Here is a 12708-nt window from a genome sequence, read left to right as displayed (position 1 = left end):
CTTGTCAGAAGGTGTGTGTCCGTGGGTGAGAGAGAGAGAGACAGACAGACAGACACACAGACACTGTGTCTTGGAGGCGGGGGCAGGCGGGTGGACTTTGTGCATCCAGAAACATATATCTTGAAAAGTTGCATAAGTGATACTAATAAGGCTCACCTACCCCACTGAGAACAACTACCCCACTGAAAACTAAGCCCATGATAAACATTTTCAAAATCATTCCTAAAAGCCAATTGGCCCTATTAATTTTCTCAGTAAACCTTTATTTCACCAATAATGAATGTGATGAATGATCATTTTTAAAACTTAATGAGAGCAAATTAAAATTTACTGTACTTCCAAAAATTAGACTAGGTCGGGAAAAAAAAGGATGAAACCTACTTGTCTGAGCAAGGTTAATCTTTTTTTTTTTTTTTTTAATTTTATTTAATTTTACTTATTTTTGGCTGCATGGGGTCTTTGTTACTGTGCGCGGGCTTTCTCTAGTTGCCAAGAGCGGGGGCTGCTCTTTGTCGTGGTGCGCGGCCTTCTCACTGTGGTGGCTTCTCTTGTTGCACAGCACGGGCTCTAGGTGCGTGGGCTTCAGTAGTTGTGGCACACGGGCTCAGTAGTTGTGGCTCGCGGGCTCTACGGCACAGGCTCAGTAGTTGTGGCGCACGGGTTTAATTGCTCTGCGGCATGTGGGATCTTCCCAGACCAGGGCTCGAACCTGTGTCCCCTGCGTTGGCAGGCAGATTCTTAACCACTACACCACCAGGGAAGTCCCTGAGCAAGGTTAGCCTTCAAAGTACTTTTGAATTATATACTGGACATCAGACTCTTTTGAATTCAAAAGAAGCTGCGACTCTAGCCAAAGTAGAGTGGTTTTGGTACCCACAGATTCAGTGTCTTGGCTGAATAAAAACATTCAGTGATTCTGTGATAAGTGCCCAAACTCAGGACTTTAGAGATGGGGCTCAGTTTTTGCTGAAACATGATTTGACTGCAACTATTATTGTAAGCAAGAGAGGAAAGTTACATTATTATGACTGTGAACTTGCTGTCTTTAATTAAAGTAGAAGTTACTGATCATTTAAATAGCTAAAAAAAAAGCTGGCACATTAAAAACCAATTAAAAATATAATTAGCTTATAAAATTAAGACAACAAATAAAATTAAGGATAAGGACATTAATATTTTCAAATAGCATTTCCCAAACTGTGTTCTGGAAAATCAACATTCATATCCTAAGGAGATGTTAATGTTTCGTGGACAACCGCGAGGGAGGAGGCAAGAAGCTCTGCATCCCGTTTGGTTTTTTTCTCCTAAATAAGCTTGAAAGGTTCATCATTAGGGTGTTTTGAAAGTGCATCTCCAATTGTGGACTATGAGGTGCTCCCAGAAATTAAAGAACAGTTTCCATCATCATGACACTGTTCGTGTCTCCTTAAGTATAAGCCTGACCACAGCCATGTTTCCGAAACCTCACCTCTTTTCTTGTTCTCTGCTGTGATTGATACAGTGTGTTGGAGATATATTTATATATATAAACAAAAATTAAATGTGTCTATTAAGTTAAAACCTCAGTTGAACAAATTTCATCTACAAAGAAATTAAGCTTGAGTGTGTATTTCTTAAGACTGGTTTGATATATTCTCCCCCTCTCTGGGGGACAGGAAGGAGAAGTAAAATTTCATACAGAAATAGTGCAGGAAAAAAAAAAATGCACAGTGGGATAAATCTGACAAAATCCAATTAAATTTAAATGCAGATTCGCTTTGGTGCCAGTAGGGGACAAGCTGTTCCTTCTTCTAAGAGTAGCTTCCAAAGTAGTATACATTGTTTGAGGACTACAACTCATAAAGAAATAATTTTTTCTAGAAATAGCCAATAAAAAGTACCTCTCTTTCTCATTATGTTCAACAATGGCTTAACAACAGAGATGCGTCAAATAAAGATTTATACTTTTTCTGGGATTTCTTATTTGCTAACTGGCTTTCCCTTCTATCATGCGCTCTAAGATTAAAATGGAAACTGAAAATTCATATTTAGGTCCTTGAAATCAATATATAGTTGACACCAGTTTTTTAACCTGATCACTGAAAAGGACAATTCAAATGAATGAAATTATGTATGGCTAGGATGCTTTTAGCGATAAGGGGGTCTGTCACTCAGCCCTTGGCAACCTAGTTGTACTCACCGTTTTATTGTGGTTCTAAGATTAGGCTGGCTGACTATGCTGTCATCTAGAAATATTGTTGAGCATGAGTTATACTTTTTAGTAAGCTGCCCTGGAGATACCTGAAGGGGAAGGGAAATAGAAGAAAATGTCACAGTAAGTTAAACCTATAAAGTGTTTTTTCCTTGGTTAAAATGTCAAACGATAAAGCATTAAGATTTTTCTTACACTCCATGAACTGCCTGAGTGTGATGTCATGTGCAGCTCTATGGGAAACCTCTATACTCTGACTTCCACAGACGAGCTTTGAGAAATGGGTTATAAAATGCTGCCTTGATATAGTACCTATAATCAAACCTGGCAAGCACCTATTATAAATTACCTTTATAATAATGTAAAAAGTTTAGAATAAGATTTCAGGGTTTTTTCCTTAAGCAATGAAATGCAGCTGAGATTTCCTATTTCTATTCATTTACTACAATAAAACGTAATGCTTTCTATAATACCGATGTAGGAGCATTTCACTGCAGTAAATGAACACCAATAATAAACGTATTAGTTCGGGAGACAGTGTGACGAAACAAACGTTTTCGAATCAGAGGCTGGGCATGCCAGGGCTGCTCTATCACTAAAGAGCTGGGGGCCATAAGTCTCTCTGGGCCTCAATTTCCTTATCTGGAGGACAAAAAGGTACTGCTTGAAGATTCTCTCGCATCCAAAAAAAACGGATAAAACAACTCTGAGAATTTAACTTCTCACTTCATGTTTAAGTAAGACTGCCATGACATTACTCAAGTGAGAACCTCAGAGAATACTTGCCATTCATTGCAAACTTGTACTAATTCGGTTCTACGTGTTATTTGACACTCCTGCCTCACCCATGCTGCTCTCTGCCTGCAGTGCCTTTTTCTTCCTCCTGTCCCAGCAAGCTTGACCCCATCTTCCTCTAGGATCCCTCTGCCAGCAGGCACACCACAACACTTCTCGCTTTCTGCACACTCACACGTCTAATTTACCAACTGTTCCATGGTCTCAGCTGCTTGCATAGTACCACCCTCTTAAGTAAACAAGCTTCTCCAGGTTAGGAAGATTCTTCTCCTACCTCCAGCTACTGAGCACAGAATCTGGGACAAATTAGGATTCAACAAGTGTTTGAGAAATTATTTAAGATCAGTTACAACTGGAGGTAAATCTTACTAAAGATACAAATTCGTGAGAATTTATCTACAGTGGTGTTGGATAGGTGACAAAGAACTTTTTGAGACCCTCTAGAGAATGAACTATCTTTAAAACACTTTAGAAGTATCCATTTATTTGTGAAGAGCCCATGAACACGGCAATAGTCAAATACTAACATGGCCTAAACTATGTTAGGACAACTCTCTTCCTTAAAGTAAGGCCAATAACCAAATCCCAATCACTGAAAGCCACTGGAAGGAAGAGTAGCATTCTTTAATACCACAGAATACAAACAATTTTAAAGCTGGGTTTTGTTTTTGGTTTTTGTTTGTTTACTAATTCAGATGAGCCTTCCTTCCTCCCATTAATATAAAATAGTTTTCACCATGCTGTCACACTCTCCCATCAATGTCCTCCACAAATACATGAAAGGTGAGGCAGGGAGAAAATCTAGTTGATGCTTTTTAAAATACAGAGCATTTAAATAAAAATTGCCAGTATCCAATCATCAGAAATATCCAAAGGGCATATATAAAACACCATTTTGCTTGTTTCAGATGCTTTATGCAAAGCCACTTATTCCTTATTAACAAAAAGTTCTAGATGTAACATATTTGAAAAGTATCACTATTTGGAAGACTAAGTTCTCCTTCAAGCTAGAAATGTTTTAAACTAAAACTCTGATATGGTCCTTAAGCTATTTGGTTAATGTGTAATTTTAGAATCTCAAAAAACAGATACAGCATGAAAAATGAAAATTCACTCATTCAAATACTTTGATTCTAAACGAAGCAGGTTATCTTTTAAGGTCACTACTATTAGGGTATAATATGACATACACTACACGTAATAAAAGTCAATTCTGACCAAAAATCTATATATATGAGGGGAATAAAAATAGTAAGGAAATGTACCAAAATATAGACTAGTTGGTAGAGCTTTGGGTGCTATTTATCCTGTTTTCCTCTATTAAAAACTTTTTTTTCTATTATGAATGTATATTGATTTGTCTTTGGAAATATTACTGCTAAAACATTTAAAATTTTTAATTAGATGTGGTCTATAGTCCTATGGGGGCTCATTTAATGTATCAGCAACTTACAGTCTACTGGCTCGATCCTACAAGAGAAACACTTCCACAGGCCTACTCCTGAAACTATTCAAACTTTCCAGCATCTAGTGTTCACTAAAGGATGGCAGAATTGAAGCCTCTGAGCAAAGCCTAGCTATGTTAGCTGCCAGCAGATTACTTTCCTCTCATCTTGCTTGAAAATTTAAGATAACTGTCCTTTATGATTAAAGCCTTACCATTGCTGGCTCACAACCTCAATAAACTGCACTGACACACATAAGGGTATAAAATGCAAATACAAAAAAAAAAAAACAAGTAGCAAAAAACACTACTGACAGTTTAATGTTCATAGGTATTATTTCAATTGGTCACTGAAGAAGAGTATTTATCTTCATTCAGCACTAAGGACAAAATACATGGACTTTTACAATCTTTATAAGGGGAAAGGTTGCTTAGTAGACTTCAGGTTTAATGGTGAAGACTAGAAAATAATCATACCTAGGAGGCTAGTAAGTAACAACCCTCAAAGCTTATCATTAAAGGTCAAGTACCTGTTGAAATCCTGCCCCCACCCAATGACTCTTCCCACTGTGCCTACTGCCTCTGATTTTAACCCATTAAAAGAATAAAGCTGGAGAGAGCGAGAGTACGAAGCGCGGCAACCCGAGTCATGGCAGGACAGGCATTTAGAAAGTTTCTTCCCCTCTTTGACCGAGTATTAGTTGAAAGAAGTGCACCCGAAGTTGTAACCAAAGGAGGCATTATGCTTCCAGAAAAATCGCAAGGAAAAGTATTGCAAGCAATGGTAGTAGCTGTTGGATCAGGCTCTAAAGGAAAGGCTGGAGAGATTCAACCAGTTAGTGTGAAAGTTGGAGATAAAGTTCTTCTCCCAGAATACGGAGGCACCAAAGTAGTTCTAGATGACAAGGATTATTTCCTATTTAGAGATGGTGACATTCTTGGAAAATATGTCGACTAAAATAAGTCACTATTGAAATGGCATCACGTGAAGCTGCCCGTTCCCCCAATGGCATCACGTGAAGCTGCCACTGAAGTTCTGAAATCTTTCATCCTGTAAATAATTTCCGTGTTTTTTTAATAATAAAGTAATGATATCCAAACTAATGATATTCAGTGTCTCTGAAATTTAGTTTTCTCTGTATTGATTTAAACATTCCCAAATAAAAGTATATAAATGAAAAAAAAAAAAAAAAGAGAATAAAGCTGAAGTTCACTTTTTTCTTCCCCCTTTTCACAAGTTTTGGATACGTTTATTAAGAATCAATGACTTTAACTGAAAAGTCTGTAATACTCCATCTATGTTGCACATTAATGGACAATATGGTAGGGTGAGTGGTTTGAATAGAATTCATACTCCAGGCCTTAGTAGAAAAGTATAATATTCTAATTATAGGTATAATCAAAAATATTGTCTGAATTAATATCGTTAATTATATTGAATTAAACCTCAAACTCAGAACCTATATTCAAAGAATAAATCTAAGTTTGAGTAGACTGACCACAAATCTATTTCCTCTTCCCCTTCTTTCAGATATCATCTCAGTAGAATTAAAGGCATTTTTTAAAAAAGCTATACATAAGACAGGATAAACAGCAGATGATTTTTAATGTTTGAAAGGTGAAAAGACTAGATAAAGGAGTGGTAACTGACATGGCAGAAAGGAGGAAGCACAACCTTGGTACCTACGGAGAGTGACTAGGACAGGAACAAGAAAACCAGTTCGTCTTACAGAACCCAAGGCAGGCTCAGGGTTCAGAGGCGTGGTCCCCAAATCCTTGCAGTGAGGCCCATCAGTTAACGAGTTGTCCAAGTGATGCTTCCAATTAGATCTTAACAGACAGCCAAGGACCATCACACGTTTGAGGGAAGCCCCCAACAAGTAAGAGATCAAAACAGGAAGAAGGAATGGGACTTCCCTGGTGGCGCAGTGGTTAAGAATCCGCCTGCCAATGCAGGGGACACGGGTTCGAGCCCTGGCCCAGAAAGATCCCACATACCACAGAGCAACTGAGCCCATGCGCCACAACTACTGAGCCTGCGCTCTAGAGCCCATGAGCCACAACTACTGAAGCCCACACGCCCTAGAGCCTGTGCTCCGCAACAAGAGAAGCCACTGCAATGAGAAGCCCACGCACCCAACAAAGAGTAGGCCCAGCTCACCGCAACCAGAGAAAGCCCACGTGCAGAAACCAAGACCCAATGCAGCCAAAAAATAAATAAATAAAATAAAATATAAGGATGCTTTAAAAAAACACAAAACAAAACAGGAAGAAGGAATTGATGGGAGTGATAAAAACTCAGGAGCAAATGAAAACTTGAAATTGCACCAGTGAAAAAAAGAATGACAGGATATAAGAGAACTCTATAAATTGAAAATAAGGTAGACAAAACAATATATTCAATAGAAGGATTAGAGCACAGTCAAGGAAATCTCCAGGAAGCAGGACAAAAAGACAAAATGCAAAGCAGGAGGGGAAAAAAGTTAGCGATCTGGTAAGTCTAAGACTTCCAACATCCGAATAATAGGAACCTGGAAGAAAAAAACAGAATGTCAAAGAAACACACAAAAAAGGTCTATACCAAACCAAATTATGAAATTTCAAAATCCCAGGGAGAGGGAAGGTACTAAAAGGTTCCCGAGAAGGAAGGGATGGGGGGAAATGACTACAATCGGTAATGTACAATGTACCATACAATGTCAACAGGTTTAAGAGCAACAGTGTAAATGAGAAGATGAGAGGGAAGTGTCTTTAGAACTGCAAAAATTAGTTTCAACTGAGAATTCTATACTTTATCAAATAGAAGGAGTTTCAGAGAGGCTAGATCTCTATAAACTTTCTGCCCATGTGCCCTTTTCCCACGAAAATGTGCTCCAGTAAAACAAGGAAGTATAACAAGACAAGAGGGAAACAGAATCTAGGACATAGGGGATCCAACATAAGAGAGCAGAGTTATGTGAGATCCCAGATGACTTCACACAGATATCCCAGGAAAAGAGGCATAGAGCAGGCCTAGGGGAACACCAGTCTATATGGGAGTAGGAAGACAAAAGATTGGGGAAAAGTGTCTCCAAGAAAAAAATGGAACAGATGTGGCTTAGTAGACGGAAAATATTTTTGATAGGCATGTGACAAATGTTAAAACATTTGGGGAAAAAAATAGCTGTTAGAAAACAGGCAAGTGAATATAGTCAGGAAATTAATTCCACAGAAAAAATGAAGAATGTGAAAGCAGGGAGACCGGGCAGGGAGCTACTTACTGCATGTGGCTGTGTGAGATCACGTTGGCTAGGAAAAGGGGGGGTTGGGTTATCCTAGAGAAGTGCAGAAGGGCTCCAATTTCATTAATATTGAAGAAGAAGAATGAAGGGCGTACAAGGAGGAGGCACAGTCAGAGAACTATATGGCTCAGCAGTGCACAATATTTGCAGAGTCGTAGTAATGTAAACATTGATTCTGATTTAGTAAAAACTGATACACGTTGAGGGAACACAGGGAGGGAAATAACGTCACGGTGGACCGAAGAAGCTAAGCTTTCACCTGCTATGACAAGAAGTCAATGGACAGTGCTAAAAATTAACTTACCTGTTATACTTTTATTCCTTTGGTTAAAAAATAAGATCAAAAAAATAAGGCAAAAGAATTTAAGGCAGATCTTTATACTACAACCATATTAGTGAAATTTAACTTAAATGTCAGAACCCTTAAAAAATGGGCACTACTAAGTCAAAGACTTTCCTGAATACATTTGATAATTAGGAAAAGAGAGATTTAGAAAATCTACCAAAAAGAGGTCCATGCTAACAGTATTGGATCCATCATATTTTTAGGAATCATGGCAGACATATTTTTAATTCAAACTATTAATTTCTTAACTTTTCAACTGTTTACTTACATGGTTTAAAGGGCTGCTCGTCCTCTTTTCCCGCACTAAGAATAAAAAAAATTAACTGATGAATTCTGATACAAATGCCATAGAAAAATAAAAGTAGTCACTAATTATTTGATGGATTACCAATAACACAATGAGATAAAATTCCATTCTATTTTTTAAAATAATTTCCAACAAAATATATAATTTAAATCACCCAGCAAGATGAGTCCTATAAATAAAATCTAAAAACTTAGTTTCACTTTTTTGACCTAATAGATATTCTGTATTAGGTACAAATGAAAGACTCCCCATTTACAAAAGAAAAGGACAAAGCAAATTAGGCCAGGTGAGAAACTTAGCTAATAAAAAAATTTACCTGCTGCATAGCTGAACTACTAGCCAGGAGTATCTTCTAATTCTTCATTTACACACAGCTTACTTTAATTACCACAACCTACAGATGACAACTCTAAGAACCAGTTTCTGGCCAGGCACTCATCTCCGAACGCACCAGTAGCTCTGGAAGCATCCTGAACCACTTAATGGTAACCTACTCAAATACCTTACTGAAAAAATACACAACTGGAAAGTAACCTATGTTAAACGTAAATTTTAAAATGAGTGTGCTGACCTAAATGAACATATCTACAGCACACAAAACTGTTTTGCTCCAACAAAGGCCAGAAGAATAAAAGCCTGAAGAGGGTCTTAGGCCACACTCTTGCTCACATTGCCTCCTTTAACTCCAGACAGGCATCACAGGCACGGATTCCTTAAGGCTGAAGAGAGAGACAAGCATGGGACAGCTTTTCTTTTCCTGTCTCCAGAGCCCCTCTACATGTGAGCAGCTCATGGCTCTGGAAGAAACTGAGAAATAGAGCAATCCTAACCAGAAATGAGTGGCTCAAGTACACACACTAGAAAAATGCAAGTTAGAAACCCCAGGAGCTTCCAGGTTGGTGAACACGTAGTACCCTTGCAGAGGGCATCAAAGCTCTGTGCCCTGTCCCCATGCCTGGCCCTATGCATCTCTTCCATCTGGCTGTTCCTGAGTTATATCCTTTTATAAAAACCAGTGATCTAACGGAAAAAAACAAAAAGCAAAACAACAACAACAAAAAACCAAACCTCCGTTTTTTATTGTGCTGCTTCACTTTAAATATGATGGAATGTTCACTTCTTGTATTCCTGCTCTCGTAATCAACTCAAAAACTTGGTCACGTATGGCTTTTTAGCAAATAAACTAGGATTTAACATAACATTAAGGAAGACAAGCAGGCAAGCAGGAGTGCAAAAAATTCTACGGTTCTGATTCTCATCTTAAAACAAGGAGGACACAGGAAATTTATATGAGTTTCACATGCTGAGGATAATCTTCTGGAAAACCCCATATGGCATGTTGCTCTTATTACCCTGGCACAGCACTACATTGGGATGAGAAAGTTTTGAATAGCTTAAAAGTTCTGAGTAGCATAAATCTGGATGTGAGATAGGCTTGTCTGGTTGAACACTGTGTAAAACAGGGCCAAAATCACAAGGCTCAATTCCCATATATAACAACTGATTTTTCTGATTTGATCAAATGAAAACCTAACTGTGACCTAAACCCTATCATTTGTCTTTAACATATGCGCTCTTCGGAGCAAGGGGAAAAGGACAAAGTAGCATGGAGAAATAGACCACATCTAAATCATGTGGCCAGTTGACTATGTTGATAAAGAGGTGGCAAAATGTATAAACAGGTAGTCTAAGTGTTCTCCTCCCTAAAACACTGACAACTAAAGGAAACTGTATCATCAACATATTAAAATAAGACAAGTGAATACATAAAAAAAGTGAAACATTTAAACCACTGTAAGAGTTTTTCTAAATACCTCCTATAATACACAAAACAAAAACAGTTTTCACTCTTTTTCTCAGGGAAAAAAAAGCATTGCCTTACCCTCTGTTTGAGATTTGCTCCGAAAAACTGTGCTTGGCCTTGGGTGGTCAGAAGGGTTTGGTTCCAAAGCTAAGTCTGTATAGGAAGAAGAGAAAAAGGTGTGGTGATTTAGTTGAGTAGAAAAATACATGATTTTAAAGATAGCTACACATTGATTGAAACCACTTTTAATAGTCTTGAGAAGAGCTTTTAGTAATGACAAAAAGGCAATTTTAGTAAAGGCACAATATAAAAATCCTATTGGGAAACAGCAAAATTGTAGAATCTCTCCATACATGTGGAATAAAACCATGGCTATGTCTTAGACTTCTTTAACTTGCACCTAAATAATCTATGCCATTTTTAGATGAATCATATATGTGACTCCCCTCCTATTTATCAATTAAAAATTCAGTCACCCTCTTTTAAAGCTGATATTACTAGCACATTCCAGGAACAGTCTCAAGAAGCAAGTTATGCTGTGGCCAACTACTGTCAGATACCAGCTCAATATATCAAATATGCCAAAACGAAGTGAGCTGCTTTTGGCAAATGTTCTTCAGACAATCAAATGGCTAATTCTAACTCCATTCAACAAATGAACTCATCTAATTGGCTGTGGTTTATCTGGGGGCTATTCATCATGGCAGATTTAAGAGGACTACATAAAAGTTCAATGTTCTAATCTATAGGAACACTTCCATGATAGTGATTTTTAACTTTGCCCTCTATTTCCAAAGCTAACCTCACTTCTTCATTCCACGCTGCGTGATTAATTTGGGGCTTCAATAAGAGTACTTTCTGGAGCAGATCATAGGGCTACTAGAAAAAAATTTTGGCCATACCTACACGAAAAGGTGGGTCTGCCTGTAGCCCACCTTGCACCAAGGTGGGATAGCGTCTTCTATTTAGGCAGAAATACAAAACAAGCACAAGCTACCACACAGGATAGTAAGGTTGTTGTTTAAAACAAACAAACAAACATAAAAGCCCTATGACACGTCCTCAGCAAAGTCCATCTCAAACCATTTAACCAATCTTTTAAGAAACTGGACCAAGATTCAGATAAAGAGTAATGGTTAAGGCAATTATTTCCCAAACCACATAATAACTGATCTGTTTTTGAAAGATAGCTTTGATGGTCAAAGTGAAATACAAATATATCCCTGCCTCTTAGAGAATCCAAAGAATACACACATTGATATATTAAAAACTAATTAGTCTAGTAGTGAATTCTGTCTAACCCAGCATTCCACAAATGTATCTACCTAGAATCCCCTTCTCCCACCCAGAAAGAATTTTGCACGAACAGTAATTTTGGACTTCCCGTTTTAACAGGAATCTGAGCCATCCATTTTAATGTCATTGCCAGCACTAGTAATTTACAGAGCTAAACCAACTGCTTTGTTCTTCATGAAAATTCCTTCACTGAATTTGAAGTTTATCAAGCTGCTTTTGGAGAAAATATTCTATTCAACATTTTTATGTAAAAGACCCATAGAATTATTTTAAAGTTTTTTTCTCCTACATATTTGAAAAACTAAGACAATGGGAAAATAAATTATTTCAGCTGTACACAAAATGGCAGGCAGAGACTTTCACAGCTGCCTCTAACCTATAGCTTCCGAAAGAATTCATGACTACTTACCTATACCAAAAAGAAAGTAAATAGACTACATTTGAATCTAAAAAATAAGCAGAAATGTTTGCAAAGTAGCTGTATTATTTATCAGTGTCTATGGCATGGTAAAACTTAACAATTTTCAATGGAAGTCCAGGAAAATTAAGTGCCAGAATCAAAGAGAAGCAAGCTTTAACACACACACACACACACACACACACACACCCGCCAAACCAAGATGTGCTACTACAGATCTAAATACAAAAATCAAGAAGGCTGGGATAAAAGAAATGACAACATGCAAAAAAAAAAAAAGTAAACTTAGCCCAAGTGACCAGAAAAAAGCTGGCACTCTCCCTACTCTATCCTAGGGGGTTCAAAGGTAGGCACAGGACCCAGGACCGGCCAATCAATCACAGCTGTCCTGGGACTTCCCAAGAAAAGAGAAAGGCAGAACTGTACTCTAGGATCCTTAGCTAGTCTTGAGCTGCTGGACACTCCCCTTGCTATCATGAGGGGAAAGGCTTTTCAGGAGACATCAACAGAAGAGAGCAGAACTGAGGAGATCATTTAACTCCTGGGTCAAGTAGTGCTTAACTCTGTGATGTTCTTTTAACTTGCAACTGAAGGAGACCTGGTTAATCAGCAGTACTGATGATCACACTAAAGGTGGGGAAAGGTAAAAGTCACTTGCTCATTCCTTTAACAAATATCATGAGCAAAAATCTGCATGAGACAAAACGATGCTCTGTTTAAAAATTACACACAACCATTCACAATCATTAACACACAATGATTCACAACCGTTACTTTTAGTTGCTTTTCTTATACGTTAAAAAAAGCTCTAATTAGTGTACAATTT

At 37.8% G+C, this 12708-nt stretch overlaps 3 protein-coding genes across 10 annotated transcripts in view; 1 reads left to right on the top strand and 2 right to left on the bottom strand.

Moving 5' to 3' along the window:
* The window catches only part of LOC130707523 (cyclin-Y-like protein 1), a 101995-nt gene that overhangs the window by 14597 nt on the left and 74690 nt on the right, over window positions 1-12708 (bottom strand). For 5 of the 8 annotated variants that reach the window (XM_057542486.1, XM_057542487.1, XM_057542484.1 and 2 more), the window contains 3 exons: window positions 10247-10321; window positions 8326-8360; window positions 2180-2280 (listed from right to left, as the gene is read on the bottom strand). In XM_057542486.1, the coding sequence (XP_057398469.1) occupies window positions 2180-2280; window positions 8326-8360; window positions 10247-10321 (211 nt within the window). Of the gene's footprint in view, window positions 1-2179; window positions 2281-6117; window positions 6253-8325; window positions 8361-10246; window positions 10322-12708 lie in introns of those variants that run through there. The other 3 variants (XM_057542490.1, XM_057542489.1, XM_057542488.1) reach the window with 2 other exon arrangements.
* LOC130707532 (10 kDa heat shock protein, mitochondrial-like) lies at window positions 2859-5495 on the top strand. Its single transcript, XM_057542569.1, has one exon. It carries the CDS (start codon window positions 5080-5082, stop codon window positions 5386-5388), a length of 309 nt encoding a protein of 102 aa, XP_057398552.1. The 5' UTR covers window positions 2859-5079; the 3' UTR covers window positions 5389-5495.
* LOC130707517 (ATP-dependent RNA helicase DDX24-like) overlaps window positions 6018-12708 on the bottom strand; it is a 39249-nt gene continuing 32558 nt past the window's right edge. Inside the window, exons 10-11 of the transcript XR_009007426.1 lie at window positions 10247-10321; window positions 6018-8360 (exon numbers count right to left, since the gene is read on the bottom strand). The gene's annotated coding sequence lies outside the window, so the exon portion shown is untranslated. The remainder of the gene's footprint in view (window positions 8361-10246; window positions 10322-12708) is intronic.

The sequence above is a fragment of the Balaenoptera acutorostrata genome, chromosome 3 (assembly GCF_949987535.1).
Source record: "Balaenoptera acutorostrata chromosome 3, mBalAcu1.1, whole genome shotgun sequence".
Lineage (NCBI taxonomy): Eukaryota > Metazoa > Chordata > Mammalia > Artiodactyla > Balaenopteridae > Balaenoptera > Balaenoptera acutorostrata.
This window is presented reverse-complemented; position numbering and strand designations above follow the sequence as displayed.

Bases quoted from the DNA above. Each gene is read 5' to 3' on its own strand.
- LOC130707532 (XM_057542569.1), top strand. From the start codon at position 5,080: ATGGCAGGACAGGCATTTAGAAAGTTTCTTCCCCTCTTTGACCGAGTA.